At 42.4% G+C, this 16429-nt stretch overlaps 1 protein-coding gene across 7 annotated transcripts in view; it reads left to right on the top strand.

Moving 5' to 3' along the window:
* RALB (RAS like proto-oncogene B) overlaps positions 1–15547 on the top strand; it is a 52924-nt gene extending 37377 nt beyond the window's left edge. For all 7 annotated transcript variants that reach the window (XM_005572925.4, XM_045366949.2, XM_045366947.2 and 4 more), the window contains exons 3-5: positions 5768–5976; positions 10118–10295; positions 13974–15547. In XM_005572925.4, coding sequence (XP_005572982.2) covers positions 5768–5976; positions 10118–10295; positions 13974–14093 — 507 coding nt within the window. In that variant the 3' untranslated portion in view covers positions 14094–15547. The remainder of the gene's footprint in view (positions 1–5767; positions 5977–10117; positions 10296–13973) is intronic.
* The last annotated feature ends 882 nt before the right edge of the window (positions 15548–16429 follow it).

Raw genomic sequence — 16429 nt, 5'->3', positions numbered from 1 at the left:
GCCCGCTGTGCTGACGTGAGAGCATCGTGATGTGAGGTGCAGGGCCAGGGGTGGATCCCGATGTGAACCTGTCCTGTGGCACCGTCTGACACAAGAATGTGAAAGCTAGAAGCTAGAAACTGGGCCAGAAAAGTCTTTCAGATCTTACAGCTTCTTACGGTGAAACTCAATAGAGATTTCCTAAATTTGGCAGTAATCCCAAAACTTTCATTACTAGAAATGCCATGTAGTCACATGCACATGTATGTCTATTGCAGCACTATTTACAATAGCAAAGACATAGAACCAACCCAAATGCCCATCAAAGAGAGACTGGATAAAGAAAAGGTGGCACATATACACCATGGAATACTATGCAGCCATAAAAAAGAATGAGTTCGTGTGCTTTGCAGGGACGTCGATTAAGCTGGAAGCCATCACTCTCAGCAAACACAGGAACAGAAAACCAAACACCACATGTTCTCATAAGTGGGAGTTGAACAGTGAGAACACATGCACACAGGGAGGGGAACATCACACACTGGGGCCTTTCAGGGGGCGGGGGGCAAGGGGAGGGACAGCATTAGGACAAATACCTAATGTATGCAGGGCTTAAAACCGAGATGACGGGTTGATGGGTGCAGCAAACCACCACGGCACATGCATACCTATGTAACCTGCACGTTCTGCACATGTATCCCAGAACTTAAAAAAAAAAAAAAAAAGTGATGTAGTTGTGAAGCTGAAAGAACCTCTTCTAAACTGTCAGTACAAAAGAAATTTTCATTAACCATGCTAAAGGAAAGACTAAATTATTTTTCTCTATAGGAATATTTCAAAATCATTGGCATATGACAAGAAAAAATACACAGCAAACAAAAAAGTAGAAGGTATTCTAGAGGTATGTCAGGCAGTTTAATTAATTAATAAAAATACTGTTATTTTGCTGGATTTAGTGATGTCAGTGCTGTTTGTATTAGTTTTTTTTTATTACTGTATAATCACAAAGTTAGCAGGTTAAAACAACATACATTTATCATTCCATAGTTTCCATAGGTCCAGAATTGGAGCCTCAGCTGGGTCCTCTGCTCAGGGTCCCACAAGGCTCCAATCAAGGTGTCAGCTGGGGCTCTGACCTCTTCTGAGCCTTGGGGGTCCTCTTCCAGGCTCCCTAATTGTTGGTGGAATTTAGTTCCTTGTGGGTGTAGGACACAGGTGCTCAGATTCTGCAAGTCACCTGCAGGCCTCTGCCACGCGCCCTCTCCATAGGCAGCTCATACCACGGTGGCTTGCTTCTCCAAGGCCAGCAGGACAGTCTCCAGTCTCCAGCCAGCCAAGACGGTCTTATATCATAGGGGGTATTCCCTTCACCTCACTGAGAGTCACCAGGGAGTGAGAGTGCTGGAGGACTCAGCTTTAAAACTTTATAATGGATTATGATTTCTCATTCTTTGTCAACATTTACTTTAATGTCCAGTATTACATGTGTAATTTTGTATCTTAAGGAAGGGCCCCCATAATGAATAAGCTTCAAACCCAAACCTGGATATCCTCCCGGGTCGTGCTCCCCATGTCTTATAATGAGACACTTTAGTGTTTGATACCTGCTTTTCTTTATCTTATTCTGAGAGTCAAACTGGATAAATCTAATGTAATCTGCTGAATTTCCCCAAAACATTTTTGTGCAAGAGAAGCAGGTTGGGAGATCTGCACCTGCTTTGGAGGTCTGTTGTTTGTTTTTGCTCAAAAACTTATAATTTGCTTACTAAAGCTTTTTTTCCCTCTGTAACAGAAGTTGGGGAGGAGAGGGGGTGAGTAGGGGAATTAGCATTAGGGAGATAGGATTAGAGAAGTAGTTGTTAATAGAGGCGAGAGAGGGGGATTTTGCTTCCCCAGGGAGTATTCGTAAGTGCTTGGAGACATTTTTGGTCATCACAGCTTGGGGGAAGATGCTACCAGCATCTAGTGCATGGAGGCCAAGGATGTGCTCAACATCCTACATCACACAGGACAGCCCCCAACGAAGAATTAACCAGCACAAAATAGCCACAGTGCCACTGTTGAGAAACCTGCATTAGAGGCAGAGCTGTGGCAGATCCGAGGAGAGATTCCCCTATAGTGTTAGTGATTGAGATGCCCCGGTTGCCAGTTCCAAGGGCAAGTTCAGATACAGAGCTGGGGCCGGGCACCGTGGCTCATGCCAGTAATCCCAGCACTTTGGGAGGCCAAGGTGGGCGGATCACCTGAGGTCAGGAGTTCGAGACCAGCTTGACCAACATGGAGAAACCCCATCTCTACTAAAAATACAAAATTAGCCAGGTGTGGTGGCGCATGCCTGTAAACTCAGCTACTCGGGAGGCTGAGGCAGGAGAATCGCTTGAACCTGGGAGACGGAGGTTGCGGTGAGCCGAGATCGCATCATTGCATTCCAGCCTGGGGAACAAGAGCGAAACTCCATCTCAAAAAAAAAAAAATAGGGTACAGAGCTAGCACTGCTGAGGGGAGACTAGGAGAGCCTGGTCTGGAGGTGTTGGGGATTGTGTGTGTGTGTGTGTGTGTGTGTGTGTGTGTGTGTGTGTGTGTGTATGTGGTAGCAGGTGGGGTAAGATGAGGGGGAAGATGCATGCAGAAGATTCAAGAGTTTTTTCTCTTCTTTCTATTCTCTTCACAGAGACCAGAGAAATCTGTGCCTGGCCTTAGTCTGTTTTTCTCGTGGGCTAACATATTTGAGAACGGGAAAGTGGCAGTTATTGAAGAAATTGTAAAATAAAATCGGGGCAAGGAAGGAATAGAAATGAAGTAGTGTATGTTTGGGGGAGGAGTTCTAACTGATTTTCTAAAACGGTGCTAATAGAACCTTCCATGATGATGAAAATGTTCTGTATCTGTACTGTCTGATACATGTGGCTGTTGTGCATTTGAAATGTGGTTGGTGGCTAGTATATTGGACAGAATGGTTCTAGAATCATAATATTTTAGCTCGAAGAGACCTTAGCAGTAATTCTCAAACCTAGCTGATTATAGAATTTCCTGGGAGACTTAAAAAAAAAGCCTCCTGAATAATGTTGGTGGAGCTGGAGAACTGGGACTCTGTTTCAGTGGTGCTCTCCTGGTGATTCTGACACGTGACCAGGTATGGCAGCTCCTGCCTGAGAGATCATCTAGTCAAGCCTGATTTCACCAAAGGAAATTGAGCTCTAGGTTCAGGGAGGTCAGCTGTCTAAATCAAGCTTGTCCAGCCTGTGACCCAGGATGACTTTGAATGCAGCCCAACAAAAATTTGTAAACTCTCTTAAAACATTGAGATTCTTCTCGCTATATATATATATTTTTTAGCTCATCAGCTATCAGTGTATTTTATGTGTGGCCCAAGACAATTCTTCTTCCAGTGTGGCCCAGGGAAGCCTAAAGATTGGACACCCCTGGTCTGAAGTCTCCTGCACCATTCAGACTCTTTGTTCATAGTACATGCTTAACCCTCATTTAAAGTTTTTTAGTTTCTATGATGGAATTTTCATGAAGATGAGATTATGGAAGGAGCCATAGTCCCAGAGTCTTTATTCTTGTCTAAGTTCTAACTTTGAGAAAAATTGGAGGGAGATGCCAGGGTGGCAGCAGTCAGATTTTAACCTCCTTATGCTCGGCCTAACATACTTGTTTTTGCCTTTTTTGGGAGAGTAAGGTTGGGGATGGAGAGGCTTTGGCAGCAGCTGTTTCAGACGTTCAGTCTCCGGCGAAGTCAGCTTAGAGGAAAGTCAGCTTAGAAAGAAGGGGTCTGCATGAAGTTTGTCTTAGACTCGTGTGTCTTGGGCATCTGAAACTGAGCCACGCAGAGCTCTGCAAGGCCAGTAGGGGATAAGTATGGATCATGCTAATAGGATACAAAGACTTTGTGATTTTCTGTTTCCAGCTGAGCAGTGTAAACATCAGGGTTGTAATGGAATGTTGGGGTGATCAACATACTTTTCACTGAGTACAGAGGTATGTAGGTATGTACGGCAGGACATTCTGACTTCTGTGTCAAAGGAGCCAGTGGAATTCTGGCTGACTTTATTCTTGGAAGCTCAGAAATACACAGTTGAGATAATTTATGGTAGAATTCAGAGATCTTCAGAGGGCAGTGGTGTTTTGGATTTTTTGTCATATATTTTTCTTTTTGGAAAGGAGTTAAAAGAAGGACACTTGAAAGCATAGGCAAGTTTTCACATCTCTATTGGCAGATAATTTATTATTACACATTGAAGAGAACCTAGTTCTAAACATGTCTTAATATTTTTATTTTTGAATAGCTGTTAACTGATGATACTCTTTTTAACAGTCTTCGTCAAATAACCTTTAATTCACTTTGACATTTCCAATTCCATTTTTAAGTAAAAAAAATTTTTAAATCACAGCCTCATTAAGGTGTAATGCACATATGATGAAATTCGCTCTTTTAAAGTGTACATTTTTTTTTTTTTTTTTGAGATGGAGTTTTTCTCTTGTTGCCTAGGCTGCAGTGCAATGGCATGATCTTAGCTCCCTGCAACCTCCACTTCCTAGGTTCAAGTGATTCTCCTGCCTCAGCCTCCTGAGTAGCTGGGATTATAGGCGCCCACCACCATGCCCAGCTAATTTTGTGTAATTTTAATAGAGATGGGGTTTCACCATGTTAGCTAGGCTGGTCTCGAACTCCTGACCTCAGGTGATCCACCCGCCCCAGCCTCAAGTATACAATTTAATAGTATTTTTTTTTTTGTATATTCATACAGATGTGCAGCCATCACCATTGTCTAATTTTAGATCATTTTCCTCACTCCAGAAAAAAACCACCTACATATTAGTAGTCATTCCCCGTTACTGCTTCCCCGTCCCACCCCTGACCTCTGGCAACCGCTTTCTGTTTTGATGGATTTGCCTGTTCTGGACATTTCGTATAGATGGACTCATACAATATGTGGCCTTTAGGTCTAACTTCTTTCACTCAGCATCGTGTTTTGAAAGTTCTTCCATGTTGCAGTGTGCGTTGGTACTTCATTCCTTTCTCAAAAACCCACACCACTAAAAGCCTCTTGGTACACTGTGTTAGTTTGTTCTCTTGCTGCTGTGAAGAAATACCCAAGACTGGGTAGTTTATAAAGAGGAGAGGGTTATAGCCTCTTTTCTTCCTCTGGGCTGGGGAGGCCTCGGGAAACTTACAATCATGGCAAAAGGGGGAGCAAACATGTCCTTCTTCACAAGGCGCCAGGAAGAAGTGCCTAGCGAAGTGGGGAAAAGTCCCTTATGGAACCATCAGGTCCTGTGAGAACTCACTCACTGTCACAAGAACAGAATAGGGGTACCGCCCCCGTGATCTCATTGTCTCCCGTAAGGTAACTCCCCCAACACACCGGGATTATAATTCGGATTACAACCTACATGATGAGAGTTGGGTGGGGATGCAGAACCAGACCATATCATACATCTTGCCAAATTACTTCTCAGATGAGTTTTATAATTCTGTTATGAATAAGAACTCCAGTTTCTCACCCTTGCAGGTATTTGCATTATAATTTTATATTGACAATAATATTACCAAGTGTTCTGCTCTGTGCCTGGTTTCCTCATCTGTAAACTGGGATATCTGTCCTTATTGTTTAAAAACAAAAAATGGCAAAACGGAACTATAAAGAACAGAAGTGTCATGTAAAATGTTACTTCTATAGTGTCCTGTTCATAGTGCGAAGTGCCCATATGTGGAATTTTGTTTTTTGGCAAATTTTATTCCCCTTAAGACTTTGTTAATTACCGATAATGTTTATTTCCTCAGTTTGTAGAAGACTATGAACCTACCAAAGCTGACAGTTATAGAAAGAAAGTGGTTCTTGATGGGGAAGAAGTTCAGATAGATATTCTGGACACCGCTGGGCAAGAGGACTACGCAGCCATTCGAGATAACTACTTTCGGAGTGGGGAAGGGTTTCTTCTTGTGTTCTCAATCACAGAACATGAATCCTTCACAGCAACTGCCGAATTCAGGTATGTCTGAAATGAAATAGCAGAAGCCCCCAGGAGGCTTTTTGCCTTTTTTCATATGTCTTAGGCTTATAAGGAATTTGGGGCTGAGCATACTAGGAGAGGGCTGAGCTTGTTGTCAGGAATAATTCTGTCTGAAGGATCTTCTAGGGCTGGGCATGGTGGCTCACGCCTGTAATCCCAGCACTTTGGGAGGCCGAGGTGGGCGATCACGAGGTCAGGAGATAGGGACCATCCTGGCTAACACGGTGAAACCCCGTCTCTACTAAAAATACAGAAAAAATTAGCTGGGTGTGGTGGCAGGTACCTGTAGTCCCAGCTACTCGGGAGGCTGAGACGGGAGAATGGCGTGAACCTGGGAGGCGGAGGTTGCCGTGAGCCCGTGAGCTGAGATTGCATCACTGCACTCCAGCCTGGGCGACAGTGCCAGACTCCGTCTCAAAAAAAAAAAAAAAAAAAAAGAGAATCTTCTGGGGCTCTCGGAATCTAATCTTGGCACATTATAGACCATGATGATTATAATCTCTTCGGGCTTTCCTGATCTGTGATTTTTGAATGAAATAATTTTAAGAGTCTTATTGTCCCTGAAAAAGAATGAAGCTATTCCATATACTCAAGAACTTATAATTTTGTTCCTATAAATCCTGAGAGATTTTCATTGATAAATTAACCATCTATCTTTTTAATAATTTTACTAAAAAAAAGTAGCAGATTCAGTTTGTTTTGAAGGTTATGAAACAATGACCGGAGAGTGAAAGATGTGAGTCAAAATGACCATTTGCTGCTACTTAAGGACTTCTAGCATAGTGGAGGGGTGAGAATGTGGCTTTAGAGTCAGGAGACCTGGTTTGAATGCCTGCCTTGCCACTCACTGACCATGGGCAAGTTTACTTAGTGTCAGGATTTTGTTTCTTTCTCTGGAAATGCACTTGTGAGTTGAGAAATGAAATGAAAGGATGCATTAGACGGTGAATTTCATGGGGGCAGGAACCTGGCTACCCTCCATTGTCCCCAGGCCCTGTCACAGTACACACATGTGGCACTTCCATAGTGAGTAGAATATCCATTGTTATTTATTTTAAAATGTGGCAGTTATTCTCCATGAAGGTGTTAGAGAAGAAAGAAAAAAAAATATGGCAGTGAAAAATACCTTAAGTTCATTTTGTTATAAAGAAATAGCCTTTTGGGCATAATTATTACGCTCCATAAATGTCTCTTTACCCCATGCCCTTCCTGTTTCTCCTACATAATTGTATTTTAAAAAATCTGTTCTTATAAATATATCTATCTGGATAACTTTTTAAGAAGCAGATCTAGAGTTTCATAGGGAACTGAAGAGAAAAAACCCCAAATCAATCAGTTTTTAAAATTCTTTAGCAAGTTCTGGTCTGACAGTAAGGTGGGCAGCCAGAGGTGAAAAGGAGAAAGCTAACTATCCTTCCAGGACTTGGACGGAAGTGTCACTGAGCCAGGTGAGCGCAGGTCACCCAGCAGGGCGAGTGAAGGATAGTAGGGAGGTGCCTCAGTGATGCTTCATAGCTGCAGGCTTCCGAGTCGAACACCTACTTTTCTGGAAGCAGAGTGCGTGTGTTGCAGTGACCAGTTAAATGACTGTGACTCATTATGAGAAGTCTTGTTACTTTTTAGACATTTCAGACCTTCCTAAGGGCTGCTCTGTTTGAATGTAGCCCATGCATTTATAATTGTTTGCATCTACATAGTTGTGTTTTTAATGCCTCCTAGAAGGTAAAACAGGACAGATGCACACACTCTCTTCTTCTTCCCTGCCCCGAGCCTTTTGATTTCCTGTTGTTCTGTGACTTACCTAGAAGGGAAGTGGGCAGGAGAGTCCTTTGCAGAGGATATGAAGAAATACAGGTATTTAAAGTGTCCCTTGTCCTCTCCTCAGTCACCACACGCACAGATAGTACTAGGGCGTTCTCACAGAGTAGGAGCAGGGCTCCCCTCATCATGGAAAAGGGTTTTGGTTGTTAGGTGAAAAGAGAGATCCTTAGAAGAAAAAGGACAGATGAATACCTAAAACCAGAAAGAAGGGGAAGTTAGTTCTTCTGACTTGAACTTTGCTTAGGTTTCTCATGTTGTTGGGAACGGAGGAATGCAGGTCGATTATCTGAGCCCTGTGGCTAAACTTAGTCAGTTTACTTCATGCCTGTTAGCAGTTTTAAAACAGCATTTCTGTATTACCTTCCAAATAGAAAGGCCCCAATATAAAATGACATGTGAATATGCTGTCTTCCTTGAAACTTTTCCTGGAAAATATTTTATGAAGTAAGATAAATAGGCTTGTCGTTAAGAGACCAGAACTTGGTACTCCCATTTTTTGGATTGATATGTTTATCAATGAGGTAATTTTGTGTTCCCCTGCAAGGCTAATGAGCCAGAAAGCTGTCAGTTTTTATTGTTCATAGTTTATATTGATCACATGACTTTTAAATGTATCTTGTTCTTTGACCCGAGTTCAAATGTAGGATATAACAAGGCTACACAAAGCCAGTTTCAAGCATCTTTTCATCTTTTTAGTTTGTCTTAAAATATTTGCTATCTGGCACTTAAATTGACTACATGGAAATTTTATTATTATTATTATTTTTTTGTAGATACAAGGTCTCCCTATGTTGCCCAGACTGGTCTTGAATTCCTGGGCTCAAGTGATCCTCCCTCCTCAGGCTCCCAAAGTGCTGGGATTACAGATGTGAGCCACCACGCCTGGCCTAGAAAATAATTTTATTATTGTGAAATGTTACCCTATACCATATAAAAATCAGTGCAGATCTCTAAAAAATACATTTTGAAGGGGACTCTTTTTAGAATATATTGGAATATAAAAATAGAAATATTCTCACTGGACCAAAATAATGGGAATGGGATATTTAATTTTTAAAAAAATATTTGGGCCGGGCGCGGTGGCTCAAGCCTGTAATCCCAGCACTTTGGGAGGCCGAGACGGGCGGATCACGAGGTCAGGAGATCGAGACCATCCTGGCTAACATGGTGAAACCCCGTCTCTACTAAAATATACAAAAAACTAGCCGGGTGAGGTGGCGGGCGCCTGTAGTCCCAGCTACTCGGGAGGCTGAGGCAGGAGAATGGCGTGAACCCGGGAGGCGGAGCTTGCAGTGAGCCAAGATCCGGCCACTGCACTCCAGCCTGGGCGGCAGAGCAAGACTCCGTCTCAAAAAAAAAAAAAAAAAAAAAAAAAAATTTGGTTTTGATTAGTACTTTCAGATAGCTGATAATTTTTAGTAGATGTAAAATTTAATGTGCTATGGGTAATGGTATTTTTATAGAAGACACTTTTGAAGAACTTTTCCATAGGGCTTGTAGTATTTCCTTTCATTTTTTTCACTTTGTAGTAGAAAAATGGTATGTATTAGAATGTGATTACCACCTAACATATCTGTCCCAATTCTGTGGCCCCTAACATTACTGTGTCTGCATAGAAACTGGGGGTGGGATGACATACTTGTCATGTACACATGCAGATCTAATCAAAGCTGAAGTTTCAAAACAAAACAATATTCACCTTTCCTACTTGAGATTCCCTTGGACATTTCTGATCTGTTCAGTTCTGTTCTATAATCTATTTCATTGAGGGAGAGGGGGGAAACTGCTGGTTGTGACCCACTAGATTGGTTTTGTGATCCACTAACAGACTGCCACCTTCTGTATAGAAAACATTGGATTTCATAGCTTTTATGTTACAAAGAAATATTTTCAGGGGAATTAGCATTTTATGGAGATAGTTCCTTTAGCTTGTTTTTATTGCAGAGATTGACCATTTTTCTTCTTTTTCTTTTTTTTTGTACGTAAGTTGGGGAGCCTGTTGTGATGCAAAATCCTGGGCTCCTATCCAGACACCTACTTCTGTAAGACTGGGCCCAGAAATCTGCATTTGTAATGAGTGTCCTAGGGGATTCTGATGCAGGCAAACTGAGAACCAGACTTGGAAGACACTTGTCTCGCTCATGACTGCCTCTAGAGTGCTTTCTCAGAACATGCCCTAAATCTGATTTTTTTTTTTCCCCTTCTGCCTTAGGAAAGGCTTTTATTTTAGATGGGTTCACAAAACTGGGGTTGTTACTTTGGTTTTTTTAGCTGCTGTATTTTTGGTGTAACACTTTAGGGAACAGATTCTCCGTGTGAAGGCTGAAGAAGATAAAATTCCATTGCTTGTCGTGGGAAACAAGTCTGACTTAGAGGAGCGGAGGCAGGTGCCTGTGGAGGAGGCCAGGAGTAAAGCCGAAGAGTGGGGCGTGCAGTATGTGGAGACGTCGGCGAAGACGCGGGCCAACGTGGACAAGGTAGGTGTGCACTCTGTGTGCTTCTCAGAAACAGAGCTGAGAAACAGCAGAATGGAGGCATCTCACCTGCTAGGTTTTATGGAACCATTTATGAAAACTACGTGAAGGTTCTGATTTATATGAATGTCTAAGCCATTATCGTGATTATAATGAGAAACATTGGGAGGATATCACCCTGTATTTCAAACAGAACCTTTCACTTTGTCAAGAGGTTTCATTAGAGTATGGCTAATGTGTTTTTTTTGTTTTTTTTTTTTTTTGAGACAAAGTCTCACTGTGACACCAGGCTGGAGTGGTGTGATCTCAGTGCACTGAAACCTCTGCCTTCTGGGCTCAAGCAGTCCTCCTGCCTCACCCTCCCAAGTAGCTGGGACCACACTGGCTGTTTTTTGTGGAGATGGGGTTTCACCATGTTGCCCAGGGTGGTCTCAAAGTCCTGGGCTCAAGTGATCTGCCTGCCTCAGCCTCCCAAAGTGCTGGGATTACAGGTGTGAGCCCCACACCTGGCCATCTATGCTTACTGTTGGTTTGGTCCTGGGAAGGATGGTGGGACCAGGCCATTGGTTTGTGAAGGCTGGGCTGGAGGGATGGACGTCGTTAGCTTCTGTGTGTGCTCTTACCTCCCACAGCCTTGCTCTTCAGGAGCAAGGTGGGCGGGCCTGGCTGCTTCTAGGAGGTTCCCCCGTAGGTGCCCTTGAAAGATATGTGGAGCTTCTTGATTTTGCTTTCATTGAGTTATTGGTTAGATTTGTTCTTTTCACCTTACTGTTCACTGACAGAGCCACAGTGTTCTGTCTTTGTAGTGTAGTCTGTAAATAGTATTTGCTCTCAGAAATCAACTCTCTGGGATCTCTTTTTTTTTTCTCTTATCCCATCCAAGCATACTTTCTAAGTCAAATCTCTGAAGCTAATAAAAGGGTGACCTTGAGTGACAATGATGAATGCTGACAATTTGAAAATCCACCTGTCAGGGGTTGCTATTGTCAGGCCTTTTTTCTTTTTAAAATTAAGGTTCAGGGTGGTTGCCACACAGCTAAAATCTTAACGCTGTACCTTAGAGATGAGGCTTTCCTTCTGCCTTGAGCTCATTCACTAGCTCTCACTGCATATCTGTGTGCTTGTACAATCTAAGCACGTAGCACTCTGGCGGCCTCATAGTAGACACGTCTGCTTTTTGTTCTGCGGCATCAGCATCTGAATCCCCCATATCCCATCTTCTGTTTCTCTTTCTTGTGCAGAAACATTCCCATTTGCTTCATTACCTGACAAGGGAGAGATTTTTTTTTTTTTTTTTTTTTGAGACGGAGTCTCACTCTGACGCCCAGGCTGGAGTGGTGCAGTGGCCGGATCTCGGCTCATTGCAAGTTCTGCCTCCCGGGTTTATGCCATTCTTCTGCCTCAGCCTCCCGAGCAGCTGGGACTACAGGCGCCCGCCACCTCACCCAGCTAGTTTTTTTTTTTTTTAGTAGAGATGGGGTTTCACCGTGTTAGCCGGGATGGTCTCGATCTCCTGACCTCGTGATCCGCCCATCTCAGCCTCCCAAAGTGCTGGGATTACAGCCTTGAGCCACCGCGCCCGAGGGAAAGATTTTTATCCAAGCTTTATTTTCACTTGAAATGGTGCTAGAAGAACATTGGTATTTAGAATGTTGTATTAGAAGGGATTTGCTTTAGACGCACTTTGGCAAGATGCATCTATTTGTATGTATCGTACATAAAAATATATATCTTAGGAGACATATACATGTAGGATAGATATACATATAGGATACATATATCCTACAACCTAAGTCCATTTAGTTGTAATCTGCAATGGGAAGTGCATGTTCCTTTGTCAGCTTTTCTTTATATTGTCATCTCTCAACTCTTACACTCTTATATTCTTGTGCTACTTAAAATATTTTTATTAAATTATTTTCCAGCTGTGGAAACCACACAGGAAATCCAGAAATATGCCTCATTTAAAAAAAATCAGGGAGACTCTCTCAGCTTGGAACTGTGGATGTGTATTTCCTGGATGGGTTGTCGTGTGGGGGGTCTGCGCTGTCATCTCCCCTCATCTGCTGGACCAGCTTGACCTGCCAAACAGGAACCAGCAGAGATTTATGACTGGCAGCATTGTATTCACTTGTAAAGAATTTATATGAAAGGTGTGATAAGATCAGCCCATGAACAACTTTGTCATCATTTTAAGTTGGATGCGCTCCATTCCCCTCCTCTTGTCTTTTGCTGTTAGGACAAAAAGACAAACCTGTACCATTGGAAGCTGTTCACTGTTGCTGTCTCGGGTCGTGCTTTCCTGAGAGGCTGGCGATAAGGGGTGTTTGGGTTGGCCTGATCTAGCTGGGGGCTGGGGTTGGGGGTGCTTTTCTGTGCCTGGAGCTGGTGGTAAATGCATGTGGAGCCCCACACTCCAGAGGCTTGATCTTGCTTTTCACCAAGAAGAAGGTGTGGCCATGAAGGAGCTTGTGGTTTTGTGTGAATGTCCAAAGATAAGGACTGTGCTCAGTCCCACACTTGGAGTCTCCGTCATTCTCTGTGAGAAATCTCAAATGTCTCTTCGTAGGATTCATATTTTGTCTGCTTGGGTATAATCAGTCCTCTGGCATGATTGCTGGTAGCAGAGGGCAACACCCAGACTACTGTGACAAAAGGATAATCCGTATCTAAATAACACCCTGACCTTCAAAGGACAAGTCTCATCAGTTCTTGATAAAGTTCCTCTCGGCTGACATCACAAAGGTCGGAGGAGTGGTTGTTCCTGAGATTGAGGGTGGGGGAGTGTGCGTGGGGAGGGATAGGGGGGCCAGAAGGACATCTCTCCTCCTCTGTCTTCTCAGTCCCCTAGTGCAGGAGCTTTAGTTGTTGATACTTTACGCCCTCCTCCTCCCACCCTGCTGCCTCCCCAGGGCCGCTCCTGTGGAGTTAGCTGGGAAAACTGTCATGCGTAATGATGTTCCAGTCTCGGTGGGGTCCTTGTAAGGATTAAATCAGATGCCGGGATGTCAAGAGCACCTGGGAGCAGGAACTCATCATGGCATTCTTCCCTTTCCTGGTGGTTGGAAATGCTAGAAATTCTGCTTGCTGTTATTACTCTCAATATTTGTAAATTTTATAAATGTGTACATCTGTTCTATGCAAAAATACATCTTACCTTTCATCAAACTTATTGTAAGATTTTATCATTTTGAAAGCAGCCATTAGGCTGGGTGCAGTGGCTGATGCCTGTAATCCCAGCACTTGGAAGGCCGAGGTGGCCGATTGCTTGAGCTCAGGAGTTCAAGACTGGCCTGGGCAACATAGGGAGACCTTGTCTGAATTAAAAAAAAAAAAAAAAAGCCGCTGTTGCATGGCAGTGACAGTACCATGATTCTGTCCTTGGCTTGAGCAGTTGTGTGATATGAGCAGTTGCATGAGAGATGTTTGCTTTGTATAATTAGAATTTTTTAAGGTTAATTTTTCTTATTTGCCCCATATCTATTGTTTCTGTTGACATATGGTTTATAAAAATAAGTTTGACTTTATGCTTTAAAATATAACTACATATCCTGCTTAGTCAGATTATTTCATTGAATCCTTAAATGCTGTGTTCACAGTGTCAGGTTAATAAAAGAAAAAAGTCATTAAATGGCTCTATCTTCACTTCATTCTTTTTACTCCTTCCTCCTCACCCCCTAGGTGTTCTTTGACCTAATGAGAGAAATCAGAACAAAGAAGATGTCTGAAAACAAAGACAAGAATGGCAAGAAAAGCGGCAAGAACAAGAAAAGTTTTAAAGAAAGATGTTGCTTACTATGAATGTCAAGGTGACGGATGAAGCCAGCTGCCCATAAGGACACAGGGCTGGGTTGGTAAAGAGAAGGCTGTGGTTGACTTCTTGCTTGTGCTTCCTGCTCTCCCCAACTTCATTCACTCAGACTTCTTTAAATGGGGAAAAATATTTTTGTGACTCAGTGGCTGGCAGAAGAAACAAGCCCATACAAGTGGAAGGGCTGCTTTGTCAGGAGGTTGTGGAGTTTCTGTCTTCTCCCCTTCTTCCCTCCCAAAAGCTTAACTATGTATAAAGTGCCACAGGTAGGAGACAGCTGTAGATTACAGAGAGAGAGAATTGTCACAGCATCTTATTTTGTTCCTAGTTTTATAACATTGCCAACCTTGGTTTTGAACTACAAATATTGTAGTGGGTTTTGGAGGAGGGAGTGGAGTAAGATGCCCTCCCACTTTTATCAGGTTAGTAGTAGTACTGAGAAAAATCCCTTCAGCTCTAAGCACACTGAAAAATCCACCGAGTTTCTGGGTAAGTTTCTTGGCAATACCCTATGGATCTGAAACAGCTAAAAAAATGAATTTGAATTGTGCCAAATAGGTCAATACCAAGCTTCCGAATCCTCCTCACATATGAAAAGTGAAAGTTGTGAGTTGTTTTCCTCTTATTTAAATACTAGCCAATTATAGTCTGTGTTGGTTATTTTTCTCCTGTAAGCATCCTGATTTTTAGGTAGGAATTTTTTTTTGGCAGACCAAGTGAAGACTCAAGAATGGTGTACGTTATAAATGACACACGTTTCCACTCATGTAGATATTTTTAAGTTCTTTGGCTAAGTCTTCTCCTAACTGCTCGTCCTCTGGTTAGGCCCCTCCCTCTCCACTAGTGGCGAATGCATGTGTCTTTCTGATCAGCGTCACTGCACACGGAGGTCTATTGAGCCTCTTACTAAGTGTCTCACACACACTCTTCCCAAAGAAGCGATGAATTAAAGTTGTATTCTGAAATCATGAAGCCAGAGCCTGTGCCAGACCTTCTGCTACCTCTCATAGAATTGCTCTGTAATTCCAAATTTAAAATTAGAAGTGGAGAGAGATAAGCCATTGCCCCATTGCCTCTGAGAATTGGCTGCTGTTTCTAATCTAATTATTTTCTAAGATAGCCAGATAGTTAGAAAAAGATTTTCATTGATGAGATATTTTAAAACTTGCTTGTATCAGTATTTTAAATTGAGCAAACTGTAAGATTTTCATCAGGAAAGGAGCACTGTGGTAAAAAGCCCAGTATTCACATTTTTTCCCAGTTTTCAGAAGTGACATTTCATATATAGGTGCCAAAAGTGAATTGGGGTGCGGAGAGCGGGAACCTTTTGAATTTACGATTATCACAGAGATTGTAGAAATTATGATCTGACTGGAAAACGATCCTGTATCCCCTCCCAAATAATCATGGGCTTTTTTTTTGAATAAAAAAGCAGACAAATAGACTTTCTTGGGATTTCAGCCTTTTTATTTTGTCCTTTTGTCATCCATGTGAAATGCAGGTACTCCAGGAATGGCCAGTTATTCATTATTGTTCTTGTCAGGCGTTCTTCAATATCTGATAAACTATTTCAATTAATACTTGAGTTGGGGGAAATAAAATGATAAGTATCAGCAGTCATTTTAACTTCATGTTTCCTCCATCTCTTCTTAAAATTTAAAAAGTTGAGGGTAAGGACACTCTTGAATTTTTGAAACAAGCTTTTTGTTTTCATCCTTGTTTGCCATCCATTTGATATCAGTTCTAGTCAAGAGTGGGTAAATTTGGGCCGGTCACAGTGGCTCACGCCTGTAATCCCCAGCACTTTGAGAGGCTGAGGTGGGCAGATCACGTGAGGTCAGGAGTTCATGACCAGCCTGGGGGAAACCCCATCTCTACTAAAAATATGCACAAATTAGCCAGGCGTGGTGGCAGGTGCCTGTAATCCCACCTACTTGGGAGGCTTAAGCAGGACAATCGCTTGAACCCTGGAGATGGGGGTTGCAGTGAGCCGAGATCATGCCACTGCACTGCAGCCTGGGCAACAGAGCAAGACTCCATCTCAAAAAAAAAAAAAAAAGTAAATTTGGAATATGTACAAGTGAATTAAAGATGTTATGACTTATTTCATGCTATAGAAATTATACTTGATATATTCTATTAATATATTTCTACAATTATATTTAATTGGATAGCCGTTAGAAATGGATCTTCTAACAAAATAACTTGTACATATGAGATTCTTAGCTATTGAAAAATAATGAAGCCATGCTGCTTATAAATTGGAAACACACTCACTAAATGTTTAGATATGTCCATAGCTTAGCGCTATTTTAAAAAGTATTTA

Source organism: Macaca fascicularis, chromosome 12 (genome assembly GCF_037993035.2).
Source record: "Macaca fascicularis isolate 582-1 chromosome 12, T2T-MFA8v1.1".
NCBI classification, from domain to species: domain Eukaryota; kingdom Metazoa; phylum Chordata; class Mammalia; order Primates; family Cercopithecidae; genus Macaca; species Macaca fascicularis.
The sequence above is the reverse complement of the archived record's forward strand: the minus strand, read 5'-3'. Positions and strand labels throughout refer to the sequence as shown.